General features: G+C 44.3%; 1 protein-coding gene across 2 annotated transcripts in view; it reads left to right on the top strand.

The window, feature by feature from the left end:
* Positions 1 to 4,075: 4,075 nt before the first annotated feature.
* Positions 4,076 to 26,521, top strand: part of LOC311531210 (myosin-1B) — a 28,895-nt gene continuing 6,449 nt past the window's right edge. The window contains exons 1-29 of one of the 2 annotated variants that reach the window (XM_084648413.1): positions 4,076 to 4,265; positions 6,479 to 6,718; positions 6,804 to 6,947; positions 7,040 to 7,196; positions 7,905 to 7,932; positions 8,034 to 8,142; positions 8,239 to 8,331; positions 8,528 to 8,591; positions 8,687 to 8,785; positions 9,375 to 9,478; positions 9,630 to 9,768; positions 10,751 to 10,869; positions 10,969 to 11,118; positions 11,821 to 11,991; positions 12,611 to 12,917; positions 13,048 to 13,121; positions 14,241 to 14,328; positions 14,423 to 14,540; positions 14,933 to 15,056; positions 15,140 to 15,276; positions 16,196 to 16,451; positions 19,188 to 19,430; positions 19,538 to 19,714; positions 19,801 to 19,946; positions 20,023 to 20,113; positions 20,651 to 21,040; positions 21,885 to 22,011; positions 25,787 to 25,905; positions 26,172 to 26,368. In XM_084648413.1, the coding sequence (XP_084504539.1) occupies positions 6,515 to 6,718; positions 6,804 to 6,947; positions 7,040 to 7,196; positions 7,905 to 7,932; positions 8,034 to 8,142; positions 8,239 to 8,331; positions 8,528 to 8,591; positions 8,687 to 8,785; positions 9,375 to 9,478; positions 9,630 to 9,768; positions 10,751 to 10,869; positions 10,969 to 11,118; positions 11,821 to 11,991; positions 12,611 to 12,917; positions 13,048 to 13,121; positions 14,241 to 14,328; positions 14,423 to 14,540; positions 14,933 to 15,056; positions 15,140 to 15,276; positions 16,196 to 16,451; positions 19,188 to 19,430; positions 19,538 to 19,714; positions 19,801 to 19,946; positions 20,023 to 20,113; positions 20,651 to 21,040; positions 21,885 to 22,011; positions 25,787 to 25,905; positions 26,172 to 26,368 (4,175 nt within the window). In that variant the 5' untranslated portion in view covers positions 4,076 to 4,265; positions 6,479 to 6,514. The remainder of the gene's footprint in view (positions 4,266 to 6,478; positions 6,719 to 6,803; positions 6,948 to 7,039; positions 7,197 to 7,904; positions 7,933 to 8,033; positions 8,143 to 8,238; positions 8,332 to 8,527; positions 8,592 to 8,686; positions 8,786 to 9,374; positions 9,479 to 9,629; positions 9,769 to 10,750; positions 10,870 to 10,968; positions 11,119 to 11,820; positions 11,992 to 12,610; positions 12,918 to 13,047; positions 13,122 to 14,240; positions 14,329 to 14,422; positions 14,541 to 14,932; positions 15,057 to 15,139; positions 15,277 to 16,195; positions 16,452 to 19,187; positions 19,431 to 19,537; positions 19,715 to 19,800; positions 19,947 to 20,022; positions 20,114 to 20,650; positions 21,041 to 21,884; positions 22,012 to 25,786; positions 25,906 to 26,171; positions 26,369 to 26,521) is intronic. The other variant, XM_084648414.1, reaches the window with a different exon arrangement.

Raw genomic sequence — 26,521 nt, forward strand, 5'->3', positions numbered from 1 at the left:
ATTGGGCTAAACAAGACTTAAAAAAGAAGCACCTTGTGTCAGATCCCACACAGAGGGTTCCTGGGTTTGATCTTCCATAGTGTTAGGGTTCCCTCCCCACTCTGAACCCTGGGGTACAGATGTGGGGACCCCCATGAAAGACTCCCTCAGCTTATATTCCACCATCTTAGGTTAAAAATGTCCCCAAGGCACAAATTCCTTTCCTTGTCCTTGGATGGTATTGTTGCCACCACCAAGGGATTTAAACAAACATTGAGGGAGGGGCCACTTGGAGCCCTATCTCCCTCAAAATATCCCCCAAAGCCCCTTCACTCCCTTTCCTGGGGAGGCTTGAGAATAATATACTAACCAATTGGTTACAAAGTGAGCACAGATCAAACCCCTGGGTCTTTAGGACACTGAAAATCAATCAGGTTTTTAAAAGAAGAATTTTATTTTTTTAAAAAAGTAAAAGAATCACACCTGTAAAATCAGGATGGAAAGTAACTTTACAAGGCAAATAAAAAGATTTAAAGCACAGAGGATTCCCCTCTAGGCTTAACTTCAAAGTTACAAAAAACAGGAATAAAACTCCCTCTAGCATAGGGAAAATTCACAAGCTAAAACAAAAGATAATCTAATGCATTTCCTTGCTATTACTTACAATTTCTGTAACTTTATATGTATCATTTCAGGATCTTGTTAGGAGATGTTTTCCCCCCCCGGTCTCTCTCTCTGTCCGAGAGAGAACACCAAAGAGAGCACAAAACTAATCCTCTCCCCACAGATTTGAAAGTATCGTCTTTCCTTATTGGTCCTTTTGGTCAGGTGCTAAACAGGTTATTTGCTTCTTAACCCCTTACAGGTAAAGGAGGGATTTTAGGCTACCCTTAGCTGTATGTTTATGACACTTGGTCATCTTGGTTAACTCTGAACCGAATTCGAACCAACCATGGTGGATGCGGATATCTAATGCACAGATGGAAAATCAAGGACTGCCCGGTATGTGAGTGTGGTTCTCCATGACAGACCATCAAATATTCCACCACCTATCACCCAATTTATAAATATGAAGGGGGCATCACTGCAATAAATTCTGTGACTCCTGATGTAGCCATTTGGCTCGATCAGCTTCAGGGGAAATTGTAGTTGCTCCTCTACACCAGCCGTGCGAAAGAAGAAGTGCTGTAGTGAAGACAAGCCCTGAGGCAGCCAGCCATCTGTCTTCCCTGGTCTGTGCATGATTCTGGGGCTTAGGTGGGAGACAGACACCTAGAAGGAGGCAGCAATGCATGTGCCCATTGCCAGAAAGATAGGTGCCTAGGGAACTTTCACTGCAAAAACTTAATGAGTTTCGGTGAGTTCAGCAGGAGTTTGGTGGATTGCATGGGACTCAAAGCTGAGACGTCAGAGTTTAAACCCAGACTTACCTATTTCCTTGGGTGAATCTAGCCTTTTGAGGCTTTGGCCCTGTGGGTATCTGCAGCAGTGTATGTGGCTGTGTGTAGGTGATGTGGGAAGGGAGGTTTGGAGGGCATACAGAAGAGAGCAGGGAGATGACGAGAGCGAGCTGAAAAATTGAAATACTGTTTTTTGAAAGATTTTGAAATTTTGAAGATGTTTCCATTTTGCAGGGTTCAAAATGTAACAATGTTTAATTGTTTGATTTTTTTGTGAAATATTTTATTGAAAAATGTTGAAATTTTAATTTGCAGAGCTGAAATTTCCAATTTATGACCTTTCATTTTTTGCCATTAATGCAACAAAAAATATGGTATCCAGCTTCTCCCCGTGCTACCATTTAATGTTTTAATTCCCCCGCATCCTGCAGTTTTTCCTTTTTCTACTCTGTAACTTTTCAGAACTTCTCCAACTTGGAAAAAATTACAGTTAATTTTTCCTTTTGCTCTTGTGGAAATTTTCCAGAGTGGCAAAAAGAAATACAAACAAACAGATAAATAAATAAATAAACAAACACACACACACCCATCCCAAGTCCCTAGATATAATTTATCCTAATGAATTCAGTGGCAAAAGGGACACAGGAAAAAAGGGAGGAAAGTGATAAGGGATGGAGGAAAACCACCCCAAAAACAAACTTTGAAATTTTACAAAATGTCCAGTTTTGAAGAAAAACCAGCAAACTTTGAAAAATAGAAGGCTTTTTTAAAAGTTTTGGCTTTGAAAATAGTAATTTTTTGTTTTAAAAGAAAGTTTTGACCGGAGAATTTCACCCAGTTGTAGGGGTTCTGCAGGTGTGTGAGCGTTACGGTGTTGTCAGCAGTAGGCTTGTGCTGAGATACACATGTGCTTCATTTGATTTTAATCATTTTCATTCCAGCGCAGGAGTGAGGACAGCTCACAGTGATTGATATGCTGGCTGAAATCCTGCAGCATTGTTAGACCCAGAGTCTCAGTGGGTATAAATCCACTGAAGTCAATGAAGCAATGCTGATTTACACGCGCTGAGAATTTGGCTCTTAGGCTTTAAGTTCTTGGAACTCAATATCTTCTGAACAGTTTCAAGATAGATTTATGCCAAATGTGAAACTTGACCTCTGCAGGGTTCCTAGGACCCATCCCCCACCCCCAGCACAATTGTGCTGTACCAGGCAGACAGCTCACTGTGAGCAAAGGAGGAAAGCATTTCCTCAACCTCATAGCTGGACATCTAGGCAGGCAGCTCTAATGGGGTGTGCAGCCCAAGCTGGAAGGGCTAATGGGGGCTATGCAGTGATCCCTGTATTGGGTACTATGATACGGTTCCCAGCACTAACCCCAGTTACACAGCAGTTTGCCTGGTTTATTATAGAAATTGACACCTAGAAAGTGAGGAATGACAGATGGAAAAGAGAGGGACTCTCCGTCACTCTGTGGTGTATGCAAAAGTGGCCCCAGAACCCCAGTGCATCCAGGAATGGTGTGGAAAGCATCTGCCCCTCCATAACAATGTGAGGTGCACATGACTCCCCACCAACAATGGGAGGATGCACATGATCTCCCCATAAAATATCAGGAGGCACCTCCCCTTCCAGATCAATGTGGGGTGCTCCTGCTCTCCTATATCAGTCTGGGATGTACCTGCTCCCTCCATAACAATGTGGGATACATGTACCCTCCCTATATCATGGATGGTGGAATCTGGCTACCTATCGCAGTCTGGGGGTAGCTGTTCCTTGCCCCTTTTCAGTAGAATGTATAATTTTTGCATTCATTTAACATTCCCCATCTGCACCATCTCCAGGGTCCTTTCCCTTGCACCCACTCACGTGGGGACCTCCTTCTTCAAGACTCCTGCTCCAGTCTCTTGACTCTGGACTTCCATTTCTCTGCTCTTTCCCTTCCACTGGCCCCCATTTCCTCACTATTCCCTTGCATTTACTGCCCTCCCTTCTGGCCCTGGATTTACTTCTTTTCCCTATCCCACTGCCCCAAGGATCCCCGTTCTCCTTTGTTTCCCCATCCTTGAGCCTCCAGGTGCCTTGCTCCCCAGACAGCCGTATCCTCTCTGGTCCCCTGCTCCTCTCAGCTTTGCCCCCATTCCCAGACTCCCTCCTGCTAGACCCAGGGACCCTCTTCCACTGCTAGATCCCTGTCCCTGAAACCCCAATTTCCTCTTCAGCTACGCGCCCCTGGAACTCTCTCCCTCTCTGTCTCACTCCTCGCTCCCTCTGCTAGGAGCTGTCTCCCATTACAGGAACTAGATTCTTCCCAGTCTCTTTTCTTCTGCTTGATTTCAGGATCCCCGAAAGTACAAATTCCAGGCAGCCCCTTTCACCTCCCCAACTGCCCCTGCCAGCTCCCTTGTCAAAATATTTATAGGAGATTGATTCACAGACCTATGGCTAATTATATCCATTCACATCTAATATGAATGGGAATTAGGTTAGGAGACAGGATTGCCGAAAATATTTTGACCAAGAAAGAGGAGGCGACTGCTGTGTTTGCAGCTCACACCCTATAAAAGCCCCTGGGACCAGTCTGTCTTGTCCTTTCACAGAAAGCTCTACGGTAAGAGTGTAAGGGACTTTGGTTTGAAGGGAGGGGGAGCCCACTCTGCATTCCGCACATCCCACTGCATTCCTGCTGCCGCGAGCACTCATTTCCAGGAGGGATTGCCTATGACAGCAGGACTTTTAAATCTACTTTTCGAGGCACCCATACCTTTTCAATCTCCAATTTATCACTGGAGTTTCATGCAGCAATAAGAAGGGAATTTCTATTTCTATTTTAGAATACTGACCAGCTTCCAGTCTGCATACTAGCCATCTGGTGTCACGAAAGAGGTAAGATCCTGATTTGCTAATTCCCAGGGGAGGGTGAGTGACCCTCTAGGGTGGGATTTCTATACAGCTCAATAGGCAGTCATTGTATCCCCTAATATCTATGCCCATTGTGTAAATGCACTGTATATTGCGCTTGGGCTCTCTTGCCCATGACAGGCAGGTCTCCAAAGTGGCTGGACTTGAAGTCACTGACCACTAACGCTGGGCTGGCCAGTGCCCTCTCTGAGATACCTCTCCTGAATACACACATCACAACGTAATTGTACACAGTGAGCTCCGACACCTCAGCTCGTAGGTCCCTAATAAACCAGGACAGAGTGGCCCAACAGAGGAGACCCTCCAGGGGATAGAATTTAATTATTTGTCCACAGAATAAATTTATTCTTTTAATGAACATGTATCCAGGATTTGCTTTTTCCCCACACCCCAAACATCACTGACAATAATCGTGCCCCAGCTAAAAGAGAGACACATTTCTCTGGTAAATGCTAATCAAGTTTTCAACTCTTACTGTGCAGAGTAGCTTAGTGAGTGGCACTTAGATACTATATGTGTAAAAATGCCTTCAGAAGAGGATTTCAGGCAGCGTTTAAGGCAGCTGGTGGCCCTTTCACACTGACTCCTTGACCAGTCTGACAGTGCCACTAATGTACCGTATAGTTAAATAAGGAAACTATAAAAGGAGTAATGGCAAATAAAGGCATATTGATCATATTTGATTAACTGGCATGGAAGAGGCAGGCAGACAGAGTAACTATTAAAGTAACCATTCTGAAATTGGCAGCACTGGATGACTTGGACCCAAATGTATTAAAAGAATTGGCTGAACAACTAATGATGATTTTTAACAAATCTTGGAACATTGGAGTAATTCCAGAGAAATGAAAAAAAGCCAATGTTGTGCCAATATTTAAAAAGGATAAACAAGATGACCTGGTTAGCCCAGGGAGGCTCGAACAATTTGTGTAGTGGAGGTGCTGAGAGCCATTGAACTAAACTGTAAACCCTGTATATGATGGAAACCACTTCAAGCCAGGGGTTGCTGCAACATCCCCTGCACCCCTAGTTCCGGCACATATGAGTTAGCCTAACATGGATCCCAGGCAAAATCATGGAAAAGCTGGTATGGAATGCAGTCAGTAAAGCCATATAATTAATTAATTAAGATTAATTAATTCCAATCAATGAGGTCTCATGGAAAATAGATCTTGCTAAACAAATGTGTGATTTTTTTAAGAGATCATGAATTTGGTTGATAAAAGTTACTCTGTTCACATAATGTCCTTAGACTTCAGTAAAACACTTGAATTAGTCCCACATGACATTCTGATAAAACAAAAAAAGCATTAAGAAATAAAAACTAGTTAACTAATAGATCTCAAGAAGTGATTGTAAATGTAAGATGATCATCCATTGGCAGATTTCTAATGGAGGCTCAGGGGGAGCTGCTTATGGCCCTATGCTATCCAATCTCTTTATCAATGCTCAAGTTTTCAGATGACACTAAAATTGGTGAAGTGCCAAATGATGATGACAGGTCAGTTATATAGACTACACTGGATCACTTGTAAAGCTTAGCTCATTTGAACAACTTGTGTTTTAATATAGCCAAATACAAAATCAAATACAAAGAAGGGAGGTCATACTTATAAGATGGAGATTGGAATCCTGAATGAAAAGCTTAAATTATATCAAAACCAGTATCTTTATTTTTCAATGCAAGAAAGCACTGACAATAGCAGCCTCTATCTTGTCCCTCTCCCCACGCCCACTTTCCAGTGCTCCCAACAACCCTTTCATTGTAACCACAACACACTAAAATGTACCCAGGAAAGAGGACCTAAGAGGGCTTTCAAAATTCCTGCTTTGTTTTTGGCTCTTCCTGGTCCCTCATATAGGGATCTACTTACGTTGTTGCTATAAACAATGGTGTGCATGTGGACAATGGCTGGGTGGACAATGGTGTGCATCCCACTGGAACTGCAGGACCTCTGGTTCTATAGATTAGGAAAGGTATAAATAAATTAACAGTGTGATAATAGAGGCCCAAAATTAGAGTCTGGATCTAAATGGCTGGGAAAGCCTCTCACTCAGATCTCAGGAGGGGCAGTTGGTAGTGACGTGGCCAGTTAAACAAGTGTAAGAAACTGACATGGCAGAGTATTCAAAATGAACAGCACGTGAATCAATGTCACACATTTTCTCCCCAACAGAACTCACTGCTGAGCTGCCCTAGATAAACCGCAGCCATGTCGTCGGATGCTGAGATGGCCGTCTTTGGGGTGGCAGCTCCTTTCCTCCGAAAGACAGAGAAGGAGAGAATTGAGGACCAGAACAAGCCTTTCGATGCTAAGAATTCAGTCTTTGTGGTGCATCCCAAGGAATCCTATGTGAAAGGCATAATCCAGAGCCGGGAAGGAGGGAAGGTCACAGTCAAGCCTGAAAAAGGAGAAGTGAGTAAAAACAAGGAATAAGGAACAGCATTTTGTTCCTCCTCTGTTCTTAGCTGATAGAAAAGGGTCTCTTCTTTCCTTCCAGACGGTGACTGTTAAGGAAGATCAAATCTTCTCCATGAACCCTCCCAAATATGATAAAATCGAGGACATGGCAATGATGACCCATCTCCATGAACCTGCTGTCCTGTATAACCTCAAAGAGCGTTATGCAGCCTGGATGATCTATGTAAGTACAGGCTGATGTCTTTCCTGGACTTCCAAACTAACAGCTACACTAAATCATGTGGAACCCCATCACGTTATCTCCCTTTCTTTCAGACCTACTCGGGTCTCTTCTGTGTCACTGTCAACCCCTACAAGTGGCTGCCAGTGTACAACCCAGAAGTTGTGTCTGCCTACAGGGGCAAAAAACGTCAAGAGGCCCCTCCCCACATCTTCTCCATTTCTGACAACGCCTATCAGTTCATGTTAACTGGTGAGTGGCTCAACTCCTGAAAAGTGATTATAGAGTGAAAATTTCATATGAGGAATCACAATCTTCTTTCCGGGAAATATGACATGCAGCTAAAGACACCAAAAACATTCAAAACTAGCAATGTGCAAACAGGAATTCATCCAAAGACAAACTGAACCTGACCCAAACATTAGCCCAGCTCTCAGAGAACTTTTTGGAAGTTCACAAGCGTGTGGTTAATGGAAAAAAGTACAGAATGTCCATATCTGCGTCTGCACATTCTGGCTCTAGCTGGGCCCAAAGAAGAACTGTAAAAAATCATGACACTCTGTTCTCAGGAAGCCTGATTCTTCCTGACTTTGCATCGTGTGTGTCATTTACACTTGTGCAAAGTGGTGCATCAGAATTCTCCACTCCCTTACACCTTGTGTGATAATTCACACGCACTTTGCACTCTTTTTGCACTGATGCTATGCAGATGGTTATAAATTGAGGATCAGGTCGTTATTCTACATACCCCTTTGCTGTCCAGAGATATAAGTAGCTTCATCAGATTTCTGTAAGAGGATATTCTGTGAAAGGGAAGTGGGTATAAGTATCCAAGTTAGTTGCCTGATGCCCTGAGGCCCCTTTGCAAATCCCAGCACTTATTTGTTTCATTCAGTTTTCAGTGAGTTCAATGTTTCACAGTAACTCTTTTAAGTCACTTTGCTTCTGTCTCTTTCACAGATCGGGAGAATCAGTCAATCCTCATCACGTATGTATATTTCCCTGCTCCGGTTTTTGCTGGCTTTGCTGTGCATTACAGGAAGAAACTCTTTGGTGATGTGTTCTCTGCTTCTCTGTTTGATTTGACAGTGGAGAATCCGGTGCTGGAAAGACTGTGAACACAAAGCGTGTCATCCAGTATTTTGCAACAATTGCAGTTTCTGGGGAGAAAAAGAAGGAAGAGCCAGGCAAAATGCAAGTGAGTTGGTCACTAGAGAAGGGATTAAATGTTCTGTTCTGAAGCTGCCATTTGGTTTAAAACGACCTTAATTTGACAATAATTGTTACTTTGTAGGGGACCCTTGAAGATCAAATCATCAGCGCCAACCCCCTGCTGGAGGCCTTTGGGAATGCCAAGACCGTGAGGAACGACAACTCCTCTCGTTTTGTAAGTCTTTTTGACAAAATTGTTCCTAGCCACAAGAGCAATGATGGGCCATATATGTTCCTACCATTAGACTGACAATATAAATGTTGGCTGAGTTTTCACACCTGCGGAAGAGACCCCAGGGCAGCTTTGCAAATCCCACTTCTGGAGTCTGTCTCTGAGGGTTTAAACGAAATAACTTTTTTTTCCTTTAAAGGGTAAATTCATCAGAATCCACTTTGGCACCACAGGGAAACTGGCTTCTGCTGACATTGAAACATGTAAGGGACCTCCCTTTAAGGGTCACAATTCTCTGTCTCTCTTTCTTTCTCATGGTGTTTTCTTGTGGCTAATTGTACTTTACCTGTCTTGCCAGATCTGCTGGAGAAATCTAGAGTCACTTTCCAGCTCAAGGCGGAAAGAAGCTACCACATATTTTATCAGATCATGTCCAACAAGAAGCCAGAACTAATTGGTAAGAAACGTTTTAACTCTTTTGGTGGAACTGATCACTGAGTAACACCAACTGATGAGCTTTGTTACATGAGCAATTATGGGCATGTCTACACTGCATTGTAAACCCAGGCTCAGACTCAGATTTGAGCCCAACCCCTCCTCTACAGTTCACGCTCAAATCTATCTGACTCGAGTTAGTAAGTCGTCAGGGCCAGATTCCTAGGACCCACATGGGGCGGTAGGTCCAACCTCAAATCCTGCTGTGACTTGGGACCAAGCTTGGTCATTTTGCAGTGTGGATCCTGCACAAGCCTGGGTCCCCAGAAGCAGAAAGTCTGACTCGGGTCTTTGAGCAATATGGAAGCATCAGCATGGTTCTGAGAACTAGGTCATTCAATTGTAAACCTGGGTTTACTATGCATCATGATGCATATGCGTAAGCTTGGAAACACTGAGTCTGTAGGCATTAGGCCCACAGACCAGGGTTTACAATGGAGTGTAGACATACCATTAAAGCCCTGTGTTACCCTCAGGCAAGGTCTGGAATAAAAATGTGACCAAAGACCAAACTGCAGCAGGGAAAAATTGGGATCTATTTTTGTTTTCAGAGATGCTTCTGATTTCCACCAACCCATATGACTTCCCCTTTGTGAGTCAAGGTGAGATCACTGTAGCCAGCATCGATGACCAGGAGGAACTCATAGCCACAGATGTGAGTAGCACAAAGAAATTAGCACAGGGACTAATACCAGAGAAGGGGTAAAATGTCTGAGTGCTTTAGGAGCTGAAATCCCATCATAAGTCAATGGGGCTTTGGCTCCTAAATCACCTAGGTGCTAGATCTTTTATGATTGTGTTGACAGAGCGCCATTGACATTCTGGGCTTCAGTTCTGATGAAAAAATGGCCATTTACAAGCTGACAGGGGCAGTCATGCACTATGGGAACATGAAGTTCAAGCAGAAGCAGCGTGAGGAGCAGGCGGAGCCGGATGGCACAGAAGGTACTAGCAGAATCTGAGCTAAACTCTCAATAATACAAGCAAAAAAATGAAGCCTTAGTCATCACTTGTGCTGAGCTGGGTGTTGGCACAATCTAACTCATGGGGGAGGTGGCTATAAGGGCTGATCTAAGTTATAGCATATCTACTATAACATACCTGCTACACATGGGTGTAAATGACACATAAGGTGTAAGCATCTCAACCTCCCCATCTCTAAAATGGCCTTCTTTGTAAAACAGCTTAGCTTCGCATATGAAAGGGGCAATGTAGGTGTTTTATTGCCTAACCAGCCCCTGGATTGTGCTATGAGATGAGACAGGCAGCGGGGAAGTGATGGCAGGAGAGGGCCAACATTGGGTAGTCATACTAGTTTAACATCATGAAGTTCCATTCTGTCCGAGAAGGCATGCACAGTTCCTGCCTATGCCAATGGGAGCTGCATGTTCATTCTGTGGACACAATTTGGGCCATGGTTTGAAACTGAAGAGAGACATTCTAATTTGTTTCTAGGCCAAATGCTGCACTGAAATACATCCCTTTGTAATCCTGTTGAAGCCAGTGGGGTTGCACAGCATGGAATATGGCCACTAACCTAAGTCCTTTATTCTGATCATTCAGAAATCAGAATCTCTAGACAGGCTGCACAGTAAAGTGGCAAAGAAAGAGCTTCAAAATCATCTTTTCATTCTGGCTGTTCATCTGCTTCTTTCTCCTTTAATATTTTTTATTCAGACCATATGGGATTTTTTTTGACAAATTCTTTCAATCACTTGATGTACAGACCCTCTCAATCAAATGCAAAACAATTAATCGAGAAATAAAGAAATGAAGGAAACTGTAAACTCCATAATTACTGGAGTTATTAATAGTATGTGGTAGCTGGTGAAACACGAACAGATCTCATTGCTCTTTTCTAGTAATTATAAAAGACACCAAAGTCTATTTTTGAGCTACTGGTTCATTCCTCTAACTCTTTGTTTAGTGGCTGACAAAGCTGCCTACCTGATGGGTCTGAACTCAGCTGACCTGCTCAAAGCCCTATGTTACCCCCGAGTCAAGGTTGGGAATGAATATGTGACCAAAGGTCAAACCGTGCAGCAGGTAACTATCGGTGATCTAGAACTCCTGGTTTGAATTAACACACCCGGGTTTCTTCTTCTGCTTTGTATGGTAACTCCAGTCCCTCTCCTACTGGTTTAGGTGCACAATTCGGTGGGTGCTCTGGCAAAGGCGGTCTTTGAGAAAATGTTCCTGTGGATGGTCATTCGTATCAATCAGCAGCTGGATACCAAGCAGCCCAGACAGTATTTCATTGGTGTCCTGGACATTGCTGGCTTTGAGATCTTTGATGTAAGGAGCAGAGGTTTGACAGCAGGTTCTTGGAAGGGATGCTCAGGGGTTCTGAGAACTTTGAGGATTATTTAAAAATTTAAATAATTTCCTGGAAAAGCCTGACTTTTCTGTAGAAACAGGTGTCTCTTGATCTTCTCCCACAGTAGTATGACCCTCCAATGATTTCATTTTTGGGTAGATTTTGTTTGGTACATGCAGAAATGGCAACTACACTGAAAGTGCCTTCAAATTGTTAACAGGTGGTGCCTAATAGCAAAGAAATTATCGTCCACCTAATGCAAATTATTGTAGGTGTTCATGGCACCTAGAGGACAGCTCACTAACTCCCAGGCAGGCTTGCAGCCGAGTATCTGGAAATGTTTTAGTAGGCCGGAGGGCTGAGAGCTCAGAAGGATCTGGGCAAGCCCAGACTCTAATATATGATCATGATCAAGAGCATAAAAATGGCTAAGTAGGCCTGGGCCCCAGAGCACAGAAATAACTGGACAAGCCTGGGCCTTACATTCAGAAATGTCTATGAAGAGCTGAGGATCGAATCCCAAAACATCTGGCTAGTTTTAGGGAAGAGAACTCAGAATCCCACTGAAGCCCAGGTTAGTTACACAGACATGATGAGTTGAAAGAAGAGCCATTGTTAGGTATATCAGGTGTGCACAGAATTTTACAAATAGGTATATCTCCGTTTTTGCCTTTGTGTAGTACAACAGCCTGGAGCAGCTGTGCATCAACTTCACCAATGAGAAACTGCAACAGTTTTTCAACCACCACATGTTTGTGCTGGAGCAGGAGGAGTACAAGAAGGAAGGGATCGAATGGGAGTTCATTGACTTTGGGATGGACTTGGCTGCCTGTATTGAGCTCATTGAGAAGGTTCTTATGCTTTATGTGCTGAAGGGTTCTTTAGCGTCTAAAGGATTTTGCTATACTTAAGATAATTAATAAATGCATGCTCAAGTGCATGTAAATTATTTAATATGCTCTGAATAATTAAATAAATATATTGGACATTGGTTGTGAAAAGGCCTCAATCCATAACTTTGGGATAGGGTCACAAGGCAGCCACACATAACTGTATGGCAACAATCCCTGTCACTGTTCACTTCCACAAAGAAAAGGACAGAGTAAGTTTTAGAACTCTTTTCAGTTACTTGGACACAGTAACTATTTGAAGGACATCTAAAGAACTGCATGGCCTCACCCCTAGACATAGAAGTTTAGAATGATTCCTGTTTCATTCACTTTAACTCTCTAGCACACAGAAAATCTGTCTAGGACACGCAAGATGATTTTCCATATGCTATATCTTTATTATTTTCAAACCTACAGATAGATACCATACGTAGGTTACCCTAATTTTATCTTGTCGAAGGCACATTCACTGACACAATATCCCTTCTGAACGCAACGAAGAGATGCTCACATTGTCTAGGAGGCTGATTTGTAATATCTCTTTTTCCTCTCTCTTCTCATCTGTTGCTGTGTCTTTCAGCCAATGGGTATTTTCTCCATCCTGGAAGAGGAGTGCATGTTCCCCAAGGCAACTGATGTGTCTTTTAAGAACAAGCTCTATGACCAGCATCTTGGCAAGTCCAACAACTTCCAGAAGCCCAAGCCTGCCAAAGGAAAGGCTGAGGCCCACTTTGCCCTGGTGCACTATGCTGGCACTGTGGACTACAACATCACTGGCTGGCTCGAGAAGAACAAGGATCCCCTGAATGAAACTGTCATTGGGCTGTACCAGAAATCGTCACTGAAAACACTGGCTTTGCTCTTTGCCGTGTATGGTGGAGATGCAGGTAATTTCTGTGAAATCAGTATTTTCTTTGACACACAGCAGGTGGCTCCTAAAGAAATAAAAAATATGCAAAATGTTCATTTTCATGAGATCCTTACATTTTAATTGCATCCTTTTCTTGTATTATTCAGAGAGTGGTGGTGGTGGCAAGAAGGGAGGCAAGAAGAAGGGTTCTTCTTTCCAGACCGTCTCTGCTCTTTTCAGGGTACAGTACAGTGGTCATTATAAATCTCTTTTCTATGTGAAGGAGGAAAGAAGACCCCCTTTAATTCTGCAAAGCCTGGTTTCCAGTTAGTTCTGACATGCACAAGCTTCCTTGCTCATAAAGAGCAAAGGGCTGCAGTCCTCAATCAAACAAAACTTCCAGGCAGGTCACTAGGAGTTTTGCCTAATTAACGACATGAGAATAAGGGCCAGAGTCACTGTCGCCTCTGGATAATGTGAAAAATGATATAAAACAAAATCATTCTCTGATATGGGGCTTAACATGTTCCTTCTCTCTACTTACCCTTTCAGAGGAAATTGATTCAGGGCCACACACTGTGCAGCCCTTCCCCCAAAATGTGGATGTTGCAATGGGGTCGGGTCTGTAGGCGCCCTTCATGTCTCTGATTATAACTGAAGAGCTGACAAGGTTACGAGTGTGTCACTTGTGTCTCACTTTCCTTCTGCCTCTCACTCCCTTCCTTTCTCATCCTCTTAAGCGTCCTGAGTCTCCCCTGCCTGACACCTTGGGTGTCACTTTCACTGGTGCAAAGGAGTACAAAAAGGGTGTACAACACTCCCAATTCAGAATTCCTCCCTCCCTCCCTTGCTCCCTCCCGTGAGTGGCAGTTTCTGACACCCACCTTGTACTCACTTTGTTCAGGTGTCAATGACTAGACGAGGTGGTGGGCAGTGGAGAGTCTGCATTCAGGGCTGTGTTTTATCCTCACATGCAGTCCATTAAATTTTAAGTTCAGGATAAACTTCTGATGTTTGTCTCAGATTTTTGAAAGTTGCCTTATGTTTCAGCAATTCCAGTGTCTCTTCTACCAGTCATAATGGCCATTTCCCATAGGCTCAATTGTACTATTTTTAATTATTTAATTTCAGTTTATTAACAAGTTTCAAAATTACAAGAAGGAGGGAGATACAGGTTAGAATGTCTCCAGCTGGTAAGACCTGACAGCTCATTTGTCTGAATTTCAAATACTGGTCAACAGTTTGCTACAAATCATGATCCCATTATAAACATTTTACTGTATTTATCAGGGCACAGATCTGCATATATCTGGATAGGTGTAACATTGGTTAACTTAAATCTTTGCTTACGGTCTCACAGGAGAATTTAAACAAGCTGATGAGCAATCTGAGAAGCACTCATCCTCACTTTGTGCGATGCATCATTCCCAATGAAACGAAGACACCCGGTAAGAAGAGCCAGTGTACAGAGATCTTAGTGAGATGCAGCCATTCCCTCTGGGCTGCACAATAAGGTACTAATTCATGCTGTGATTTGTTAAGGTGCAATGGAACATGAACTCGTACTACACCAGCTAAGGTGTAACGGCGTGCTGGAAGGGATCAGAATTTGCAGGAAAGGATTCCCCAGCAGAGTCATTTACGCAGACTTTAAACAGAGGTCAGACTCCTCCAATCCCTGTTCCATTCTCTCTCTGTGTGGAATAGCTTGCCTTTTCTAACTACTTTAACTATTGTAGTCATTGCAGTGCCCACACATGCTGTGTGTATAGAAGAAATTTAGGACCAAACTGGTATACTCCCAAAAGCAGCAAAAATACCACACTTTTCCTGTGTGGGGGGAGGGGAAGGGGCTGGGTGAGCCGTGGAGTGGCCATGTCAGGTGACTATGTAGCCCTTTAAATACCATAAAGCTGAATTTCATGATGGGTCTGTCTGTGGGACCTCAGAATAGGGGCTTCATGGGAGGACAAAGGCAGTGACAGAGACATGGCCAGTGTGGCCAGAATTGTGAGCAATGTGAGCTTCTTCATATTTTGTTTTCTCCCACAGATATAGGATTTTAAATGCAAGTGCCGTTCCAGAAGGACAGTTCATGGACAGCAAGAAGGCTTCTGAGAAACTACTTGGGTCCATTGATATTGATCAGACCCAATATAAATTTGGTCACACCAAGGTACAAACACTCTGATTCAAACACCGTCTATTTGTATTTTGTACAGAATGAAAGTGATTGTCTTTAACATTCTCTTCCTCAAGGTGTTCTTCAAAGCAGGACTTCTGGGTCTTCTAGAGGAGATGAGAGATGATAAACTGGCACAGCTTATCACCCGTACACAAGCCATGTGTCGTGGCTTCCTGATGAGAGTGGAATTCAAGAAAATGATGGAAAGAAGGTAGCAATGTACTGTATGTCTGCTGGGTCTGTGTCACCCCACAGGGGTGAAATGAACAAAATTATAGGATGGACTCCGTCTGATTTAGATCTCATTAATCCACTGTATCAAGGTGTGAGTGCTTGGGAGTAGAGCTGGATGAAAATTTTCAGACAAATAATTGATTTGCTGAAAAATGCAGTTTTAGGTCAACCAAAACAATGAATGAATTTGCTGGTAGTTTAGGCCCAAGAAAATGTCCGATCAAGAGTCACAAGGGGACTTATGTGCCATTCACAAAACAACCATAGGAGGAGCCCCAGAATACCTATCATTTAGTTTTGGTTCAACATTAGTTTTGGTTCAACCCAAACTGATTTTTTTAATTTTATTTTTCAGAACTGCCAGTGAACCAACTAATCAATTATTTGCCCAGCTCTATCTGGGAGTGTAAATCAGTCTAACTTGTATACCAAGGAGCAAGAAGAAGGTGTAATAAAGTGTGTGTTAGACTAGGGGTGGCCAACTTTAACTTACACCTTCCAGTTGGGTACTTTTTATGCTATATTCTCTTTGGCTCCTCAGCATGTGAGTTACACCAGTTCAGAGTCCCTTAGACTCCAAAACACTCATCAGAGGGAGTGGGTCAGTTACAGATGTGATGTGTAAAGAGGGAGCAAAAGTTCATTCCGGTTTGTGAGCGTGAGTCAAGACTTTAGTTCAACATGCACATTGAGGAGACCGACAGTGGAGTTTTACTCCCCCTAGACTTTCTGAGGCTCAAGCAGGTCCAGAGTCTGTAACCCTTAGAGTAGTATGTTTTCATGTGAGTGGCCCCATTTGAACTCAAATGAGGCTGAATAAATGGTACTCACAATATTCACAATGCATTGCAGAATCTGGCCTTTAACATTGACCACATATTCTGATTACATTATAGAGAGTCCATCTTCTGTATCCAATACAATGTTCGGTCGTTCATGAATGTCAAGCACTGGCCCTGGATGAAGCTGTACTTCAAGATCAAGCCCTTGCTGAAGAGTGCTGAATCTGAGAAGGAGATGGCCAACATGAAGGAAGAGTTTGAGAAAACGAAGGAGGAGCTTGCTAAGTCTGAGGCAAAAAGGAAAGAACTGGAGGAGAAAATGGTGACCCTCCTGCAAGAGAAAAACGACCTGCAGCTCCAAGTGCAGTCTGTGAGTATCACCAATGCATTCAATCCTTATTGCGCAGTAGAAAGGTCCAAGCTGAAGGTTCCAAATGCAACTTTCCCATGAAGCATCCTATTAATAGCACTGGGGTCAGTGTTTGGCCAAGATAAAATATTCCCCGTGTTTAAAATATAAAGTATTGAAAAGAAAATACAGGTGTATAAATAAATAAATAACAATACTCCCAGTCACGTATGACAGGTCATGCCCTAAAACAAGGTGAGAGCAAGCAAATTTGGAGAAGCAAAGTTATGCTCTTTAAGTACACCTGCCTCATCCAGGGCAACTTAGTGTGACAATGCCAGTGTATTCACAAGCCCTGATGAATTTACACATCTGCTGTACCCTTTAAATGTATTATGCCACTGATGTTGCCATCCCAGGCTGGATGAAGGCAATCTGGAGCCTCAGACATACCATGACAAGGGGCTGTCTATGGCTCCACCCACACAGCCGCAGCCCTGTGATGTGGTCCCCCCACTCCTCCAACACACACAGTTGAAATGGCAGCGGCAGAGGGCTCCTCCCTTCCCAGAGAAGCAGTGGCCGCAGCCTGAGGTCCTCGTTTCCCAGAAGAAGAGGCAGAAGGGGCCTCCTCTCCTCTGGAGCAGCAGGGGCGGATGTAGGGCTCCCTCTCTCTCTCCACAGAAGTAGAGGTGGCAGCACCCCGAGCACTTGCTTTTTGAGCCAGGATGCGCGCACGGCGGGAAAAGCAGGGGCACAGCCCCCCCGTAATTGGTGAGGGCACAGAACTCCTCTGGTGGCCCCAGGGCAGTGGAGGGAGAGTGAGCTCCTCCGCCCCCAGGGTGGAGTGGGGACCTGCCCTCTGAGTTTCACGCTGGAGGGCTGCTTGCAATGCAGAGCTCTTTGCTGCAGCACTGGGCAGCCAGATCCCCTCTTCCAGGAGCTGGGGTTCTCTGGAGCTCACTCACCCCACCCCCTTCTCTGCCTCCACCAGTTAGCGCTGAGATGGCACGCAGTGACAATCCTCTTATCCAATAGTGAGCAGTGCCTCTGGGGGTGGGGCAGGCAAGGAAGGGATCAGTCAAGGGGTGAGCACAGTGTTCCTGGATGGTGGCGGTGGGAGCACAGGGTACCCCATGGCCGGGCTGGGTAGGAGGGGGGAGCACAGGGTCCTCAGTGGTGCCCCAAGGGGAGGGCGAGCTCCTCTGGCCCAGGGGCAGTGGGGAGGAGCACAGAATGTGCCCCCCCAAAAGAGTCAAATTTTTACTCCTGCACACGCCCCTATCCAGGGTGTCTATCCATGCACCCTTCCACTCTGGCCCCACACAGTCCTCTGCTAGGGCGGTGTCTCTGTAGCCCATCAAAACAGCAGGGCTTGGAGCTCAAACCCCAAAGAGATGACTGGGGCCATTCTGCCCTCTTGGGCAGGGCTGTCCTCAGGCATACGCAGCATACGACACTGCATAGGGCACCCGAAAATTTGGGGCACCACCAGGACAGCAGGTAAGAGCGGGTTGGCTCCTGCACACCCAGCGCACGCTGCAGTCTCCTTAGGCAGGGGCCGTATTCACAGAGCCGAATGCACCGGGGCGGCGCGTTCTGTGTGAGGGAGAGGGTATAGGGGTCTCTGAGGGGAACTGTGACTCTCTGCCACTGTGAGGCAGGCCGGGCAGCTCAGTATCCTTTGCTGTCCCTCCCCTACCGGGCTGTGAGCCCAGACTACCGCAGCATCTCCTGCATACGAATGGTGGGAGAGGGGGGAATCTTCTGGGAGTCCGCGGGTGGGGGTAGTGGCTGGGCCCCAAGTCGGGCATAGGGGCACCAGCTTAATAATACTGCGTGTGGCCCCATAAATCCTACGGATGGCCTTGCTCTCAGAACTATTGTTTTAGGCTGTCTGCAAACTCAGGCAGTTGTCACTGCATCACTTAGACTTGGCTCACATCCTCAAACTGTTCTTCATAACCCCATGGGCTAGAAACGTCCTTTTTTTCCAGACTGTTTGCTGAGGTTTTATTGCAGCCACATGACTCCAGAGTTGAAGCCCTACATACAGGCTTTTAGTGCCTATGCCTTAATCTGTCCCTGTGAAAATAATGACTTTTAGAGAAAATTTTGGAGCATGAGCTACAGGATGTATATAAAAAGTTAAGGACATTTCAGTTTTTTCTTTAAAAAAATCACTCAGCAGATGATTTTGCACTGGCTTAACTCCACTATTTCTCAGCCAGGCCTGTGAAGGATTCGGCCTGAGTTTGAACACTATGTTGATGCAAAGGCTAGACCTTGCATACAGATCTGTCTCCAGGGAGCCTCACTGACGTCAGCGGGGCTCTGTGTGGATGCAGGGTCCAGCTGTGTGGAGTCATATGGCAGACATGGGCTCCATTTGCAGGATCTAGCCCCAAATTTTATATTCTCAGTTAAGCCATACTTGAGGTACCTGAGCACTAAAAATGTTTGCCAAAAATATGAACTGGTGAGAGATGCTTCATTTATGGCCAGAAATTGAAAAATATTTGTTTTTCATTTCTGAGTTGTATTGAAATTAGAGAAATTTCAGGCCAAATGGTTGTTTTTTTTTCCAGAAAATTTTAAGTGACTGATAATATGAACTACAAGGGGAAGTGTCATCAAAACCATAACTATAAAATACCTATTCCATGCTATAAAAGATGCAGTAAAAGTCATTATGAGATAAACACCAGTTAAAAAAAAAACCTTTTAGAAAAGATCCTAATAATGGATTCACTGTAGGAATCTGATGGCTTGGCTGATGCTGAGGAAAGATGTGACCAGCTGATCAAAACCAAAATCCAACTTGAAGCTAAAATTAAGGAGGTGACTGAAAGAGCAGAGGATGAGGAGGAGATGAACGCTGAGCTGACAGCCAAAAAGAGGAAACTGGAGGACGAGTGTTCAGAGCTGAAGAAAGACATTGATGACCTTGAGTTAACATTGGCCAAGGTTGAAAAGGAAAAACATGCCACAGAAAACAAGGTATAAGGCAGAATCTCTAACGAACTTTCTAAAATATGACACTGCTGGTTCACAAACAATAATGTTTTGTATCCATTTTCTTTAACTACCTTTGTTCAACTCTGCAGGTGAAAAACCTCACTGAGGAGATGGCAGTTCTGGATGAGACCATCGCTAAACTGACAAAGGAAAAGAAAGCCCTCCAGGAGGCCCATCAGCAGACCCTGGATGACCTGCAGGCAGAAGAGGACAAAGTGAACACACTGAGCAAAGCTAAATCCAAGCTGGAGCAGCAAGTGGACGATGTAGGCACAATAACATATGGAGAGAACAAAACCAGTGTGATGTTAGGCTCTTGTTCGCAGAGAATTTATGGCCTTTTTCTGTTTAGCTTGAAGGGTCGCTGGAGCAAGAGAAGAAGATTCGCATGGACCTTGAAAGAGCGAAGAGGAAACTTGAAGGAGATTTGAAGCTGGCCCAGGAATCCACAATGGATTTAGAAAATGATAAACAGCAGCTGGAGGAAAAACTGAAGAAGTAGGTATGGTTTGCAGGGGGTAAACTGCAGATCCATTTTGTTCCAGCACTAACTTTTTTTTTTCCGTGTGAAAAGGAAAGACTTTGAAATCAGTCAGCTCCAAAGCAAAATTGAGGATGAGCAAGTCCTGGGCATCCAGCTGCAGAAGAAGATCAAAGAGTTACAGGCTAGTCATTAATTCTTTCTATTCTGGTCTTCAGAACGAGTTCAGTTAAAAGGAAGCCATCTTTCTTAGGCTTGGTCTGAGTTAGGTTGACATAGTCATGTTGGCCAGGGGTTTGATAAAACCACATCCCTGACTGACAGAGATTTGCCCCAGTGTAGATGCACACCAGCTGTGTTGGTTGAAGAAAGCTTCTGTCAATGTAGGTGGATGAAAATAGGGAGAAAGGAGGGACAGTTGTATCAGGGCCCTGAGCTCAAGGGACCCCCAAAACATCTTTAACATCTGTGTAAGTAAAGTGAAATGGAAAGAGGTGGACCCAGTGAACATGATGTACCAGGGACCCAGATTTCTCTCAGTGGGTTTGGACGTAGCTACCCTAGTTCAGGGAGGTGATGTTTCCTTGCCACCAGAATCCCCTGTTGTCAGTGTAGCCTGCATCTATTCTATAGTGTTATGCCAGCAGAACTCTGCCGATAGCCATACTGGTATAGACCCCAGAATGAAGCCACAGTCTTAGTGTTTCCTGTTGTTCTCCAGGCTCGTATTGAGGAGCTGGAGGAGGAGACAGAGGCTGAACGTGCCTCTCGGGCGAAAGCAGAGAAGCAGCGGGCTGATCTCTCCAGGGAACTCGAGGAGATCAGTGAGCGTCTGGAAGAAGCTGGTGGAGTCACAGCAGTTCAGATTGAGATGAACAAGAAGCGTGAGGCAGAATTCCAGAAAATGCGCCGAGACCTTGAGGAGGCCACTCTGCAGCACGAAGCCACAGCCGCCGCCCTCCGGAAGAAGCACGTGGACAGCATGGCAGAGCTTGGGGAGCAAATCGACAACCTGCAACGCGTCAAGCAGAAGCTGGAGAAGGAGAAGAGTGAACTGAAGATGGAGATCGACGACCTGGCTAGTAACCTGGAGACTGTCTCCAAAGGCAAGGTACAGAGCTGTGTATTGAAAGTGCTGTCTTTATCCTAAGTCTTATTGCAGCTGAAAAGAACAGAGGATTTATATTTAATTATATCAAACTTTACATGTAAGCAGGGTGTAAAAGAAGGGTAAGAGCTGTACATGTATTACTATGAGTTGGTGTTTAGTAATTTTGGCACTAATATAATGATAACTAACGGGTACTTTTGGTTTATAAGATAAGAACCAAAGGCAGGGTTGAATAAAGTCTAAGGCTGATGGTCAATGTTTTGATAGGAAAGAAACTTGGAATGCAAAGGCCTCTACCTTTATTAGTCCAGGTTAATACCACATTAGCAGGAAAGACCTTCACAATTATTATTACACTGAAACTTTAATTAAATGATTAAAATTTAAATAATAAAAGAAAAACATTAAAAACTTCTGTCAGATCAATTATCTCAACATCACTCTTTTTTGCTTTCCTGTCTTTTTCTCTTTTGCCCTTCCTTCCCTCCCTCTAATCACTGTAAAGTGATGAGTTTTGTGAATAGTAAATACACAATAAATCATGATTTAAAATAAAAATCAAGGACTCTGCATCTCAACTGACAATCTGTTCCTTAATTTAAACAAGTGAGATAATATTTGAATGATTTATGACAATACATTATCACACACTACTACCTATTGTTGTGCATATCTTCTATAATCCTGCAGTCTTAGTGATATAAATCCTTACTATAGAACTGTTTTCGCTCTTAAATGCTGGCTAGCATTTTGTGGTCCATGAGAGTTGCAGATCGTGTGATCTCAGAATACAACAGAGCCAGTTGTGTAGCCTCTTTCCTTTTGCCCATTTCACATATTGCAGGCAAACCTTGAGAAGATTTGCCGCACTCTGGAAGATCAGCTTAGTGAGGTTAAGACAAAGGAAGAGGAGCACCAGCGCTTGATCAATGACCTGAGCACTCAACGAGCTCGGCTACAGACAGAAGCAGGTAATACACTTATAAGTGTTTGCTTCAAGGTAGAAATTTGACCAGTCTATGCCTGAGAATTGGGATACTTCTGACAATGGTGAACTTATCTCTCTATGGCTTAGACTCTACCTGCCATTCTATGTGATGCCTATAAACACTCTAGATTACCATATGTCAGATCATTACCAAGTAGAAATCCCTTCTTGAATGCTTCATGCTAATAGAATAAAGACTGAAAGATTTTTGTTTTATTTTGAACACATCACCGAATGCATTGCTACCGCTGCTACTGCTAAGAATAATAAGGAAGAGAGGGGAAATGACACACTAATGACATTTGCAGAGGATACTTAATGGGGAGAGTTGCAAAACCCAGCAAGGATAAAAATAATAGAAAGGAACCCAGAGAGATTAGGAAGATGAGCAGGAAAATAATAACACAAGATGCTTTTTGGAAAGATACAACTAATAGATCTATGGGGAAATGAACCAAAGTACATGTACTTGATGGGTGGGGGAACTCTGAGAAACAGGAATGTTGAGAAAGGTCTGGGAGACACACTGGACCCCAGGCTAGATTTACATTTGCCAACTAATATGACAACAAAGAAACACAGTGCAGTTTTGTGTGCTGCATGGGCAAATGCATCACGTCACAAAACAGGGCGGTTCTAAACCCTCTCTGTTGAATATTGTGGGGATCATTTTTACAGCAAAGGGTTAATTTGGATGTTCCTTTGCATGTCAGAGCTAGGACTATACTTTGGGTTTTTTTAAAATAATTTTAGGCTTCAACTTTTTAATGTCAATACATGATGTAGACCTTTATTAACTACATGCAAGGCCTTTGAATATATCAGATTCTTTTGGCATGACTATTGTCAAGGAAATAAAGACTTCCCACAATTCCATGCAAATTGTCCAGAGTCCATAGGCCTTAAAGCACTGCATTCTTTAGTCTGCAAGCAGGGAGAGGTAAGGAGCAGAGACCAAGGTGGGGTGGCAGGGGCTCTTGGGAGGGTAGAGTAAGCTACCTGTTTGAGGCTTCTAGAAGGGGATGGGTCTAGGGGCTCATGGGCTAGGGAGGTCAGGGTGGTATGGTGGGGGGCACCTTGAAGGGGAAGAGGAGGGTCCGGCTGGAGGGGGTGTCTGGGAGGGGAAGAGGAGGATCAGGCTGACTGGGGGAAGCCTGGGAGGGGACGAGGGGGGTCAGGGTGCTGGGGGATACCTGGGAGGAGAAGAAGGGGGGCGGTCAGGCTGGTGGGGGGTGTCTATATGAAGAAGAAGAGGGACAGGCTAGCGTGTGTGTCCAGGGATCGGAGATCAGTGGCCGGTGTTTCTGACTCTCAGAGATGGCAATCCCCTTTGGGTCCCATTAAATCTGGCCCGGCTGTCCCTGCTGTCATGACGGGGGCGGGGGAGGCGGCTGGGCCAGACTTCAGTGAGTGGTGTAGGTGTATGGGGTTGCAGGCTACCCAGGTTTGGCACCGTGGGCAGATAAACTGGCAGGTCTGGCGCCCTAGGCACTGGGTCTCTTCTTAGTGCTCTCCGAATGGCCATGGTGATCAGAGACACCTAAGAGGAGGAGGCTTCTGGGAGGAGTCTGGTTTCTTGGGTCACTTTTTGGACTTCAGCTTGTTCATGTCTCCTTCTGCCTCTTTGTCATCTTTGGGTTCTGGGAGCTGGGCATCTTGGTACTCAAGTCCACCCTTCTTCTCAGGGGAAAAGAACCAGCTTGCTTGCTCGGCTGGTGAAGCCCAATCCCACAATTGGTGTCTCAGAGTCAGTCCCTTATTTATATAGATTTGGATCCAACATGTGTCCAGAGCCAGCTGAGGCTCAGAGCCCCTTTCCCTGAGGAGCTGGCAGAGTTCCTCTCTGAGCCCTGCCTGTTTTTCAAAGGCAGCGAAGCATCTGTGGCTCAGGAGGCTCACTCAGTTTCCAATGCACTAATGTACTTGCTCTTTTCTGATTTGTATGGTCTCTGGCAAGTTTTGCTTTCATCGAGAACTTTCCCCCTGTATCTGGAGAGCCAACTGGGCACTGTCACGTTAATTTCTAAGTCCCATTTCATAAATCTACCCCAGCAAATTAGCTTACTTAGCAAATGTTTTCCAGAGCAAAAGAAGAGACAGAGAGTTGGTATTAAATTTTTAATAAATGGCCATGTATATTTAAATTAAATATTCTAGATCTATTAATACTAATATATTTCATATTCAATTTTTTAAAAGTCTTCTCTGAACTTTCTCTACCAGTTTAGAATAGTTATCTCATCTGGTTATTTTGGGAAAATCCTGGTGGCAAGATCCGATCTCTCACGGTATGTCTACACTGAAAGGAAGCCCAGGGTTCAAGCTCAAGCCTAACCCCCTTTTTGTCTACACACAAATCACACTAACCATGGGTTCAGACACAGGGTCCCAGGACCCCACGGGGATGGAGGGGCCAAGCCTGAGTCAAGCCAGGACCCAGGGTCCAAGCCCTATTGCTTTGCAGTGTAGACATTGCCCCACAGGACTCATGCTCTGGGAGTTTGCCAAAAGTACTGCACAACTCCACAGGCTGACTTCCTTTGTTCACTGCACCATGAACAAAGGGCTAGAGTGGCCACATTTTGGGATGGTGCTAAGAAGTCTGGGACATGGGTGGCTGAACTCGGTCCCGCACAATGTAGCATAGACGTTGGAGCCCCAGGTTGGGACCCAGGATTCAGCAGTTCCTAAACTGAGGTTACAAATGAGTGTAGATGCTCAAACCTTAGGTTAACAGGCCCAAGGTCTTCTAACTCGAGTTCTACTAACCTTGGGCTTACATTGCAATGTAGACAGACCCCAAAGGTGGATAAGTTATTATTCCTGATGTCCAGTATGTGAAAAAAACAATGCTAAGTCCTAAGTGAGGTTATGAAGGCATCTTTATTGTCAAGAGTGAAAGGAAGCAACCAAATCTCATTGAAAAGCTACCATGTTATTGGGCTTGGCTAGCACAGACATTCATTTTAGTTTTGGGAGACTGAGCTCAAACTTGTGTGGCTGTACAGTGAGCAGAAAACTTCCACTCTGAGCCCGGAAACTAAATCCATGGTCCTACTCTGAAATCAATAGGTGCAAGAGGAAAATGATTGGGATACAGGTGCTCTCTCCCTGATTCTCAGAAGGCTGTCTATATCTCTCCCTCTATAGACACATTTGGATCATTCGAGTCTTGGCACAATGCCAAGCTAACTGAGCCACGCTGCCATATTTACAGACTGTATATCACATGCTGTGTCTAGGGTTTAAGGAAGATAAGGGGCCCCCGATTTCCACAGTGCACAAAGCTCCAAAATTCTTTAATCCAACCCTGACCAAGGGGATGAAGGAACTAGTAATGAGAAATGATTTAATAAGATAATAACATACAGTGTGGCTAAGTGATAACTTAGTTTATTTTAATGGAAATAGGAAGGGTGGAAGACTGTGTTTAGTGTGATGCACCAAGGGTATAAGTAGGACTATTGGAATGAAACTAAGAAAAGAAAATTTAGACTCAATATTAGGGAAACCTTCCTGACAGTGAGATGTATTAGACTTCCACAGGTGATGAGTCTATAAAATTATATGGGACTAGAAAAGTGGACTAGAAAATGTACTCTAGGGAACAAGAGATTGGCAGAGAGATAGACTGGATGATGTAACAGGAGTTTCTCACAGCTAACATATGATTTTGTCTCATTTGTGAAAAAACATTGTTTCCATCATTTTCATTTGAGTCTCATTAAATCCCTCCTATTTCACTTTGTCCTTTTCAGGTGAATTTTCACGCCAGGTAGAGGAAAAAGATACATTAGTTTCTCAGCTCTCAAGAGGCAAGCAGGCTTTTACCCAACAGATTGAGGAACTGAAGAGGCACTTAGAGGAGGAGATAAAGGTGAGGATTTTTCCATCCGTATTGTCTTCATCTGAAGGTTGGCGGTTTCATTTGATGCCTGATTCATCGTCTACAAAGGATGCTTTAACCTCATATAAAATCATATCAGTCTGGAAACTAGACAGTGTATTTATATTTATCCAGATCAATTTTAAATGCCCCCTACAATGGGGTTTCTACCACTCCATCGGCTGACGGAGGACACTGTCAGAAGGATCCCCAGGATATTTAACTACATCACTGTGCTACTCCTGTTGTGTCTCCAGGCTAAGAACGCACTGGCCCACGCCTTGCAGTCTGCTCGCCATGACTGCGACTTGCTCCGGGAACAATATGAGGAGGAGCAGGAAGCGAAAGGTGAGCTGCAACGTGCCCTGTCCAAGGCCAACAGTGAAGTTGCCCAGTGGAGAACCAAATACGAGACGGATGCCATTCAGCGCACAGAGGAACTGGAAGAGGCCAAGTACGTGTTGGGATGGGGGGAGGGCTGGAAGAAACCAAGAATGTAATGTGGAAATGGGAAGAGGCCAACGATATGCCCAGAACATGGAGTATATGGGGCCCAGGTGTGATGGCAGAGAAAAAGAAAAACTAAAGTGTATATATGTCCTGGGAA

The sequence above is a fragment of the Lepidochelys olivacea genome (assembly GCF_965140295.1).
Source record: "Lepidochelys olivacea isolate rLepOli2 genome assembly, chromosome: 14".
Classification (NCBI taxonomy): Eukaryota; Metazoa; Chordata; order Testudines; family Cheloniidae; genus Lepidochelys; species Lepidochelys olivacea.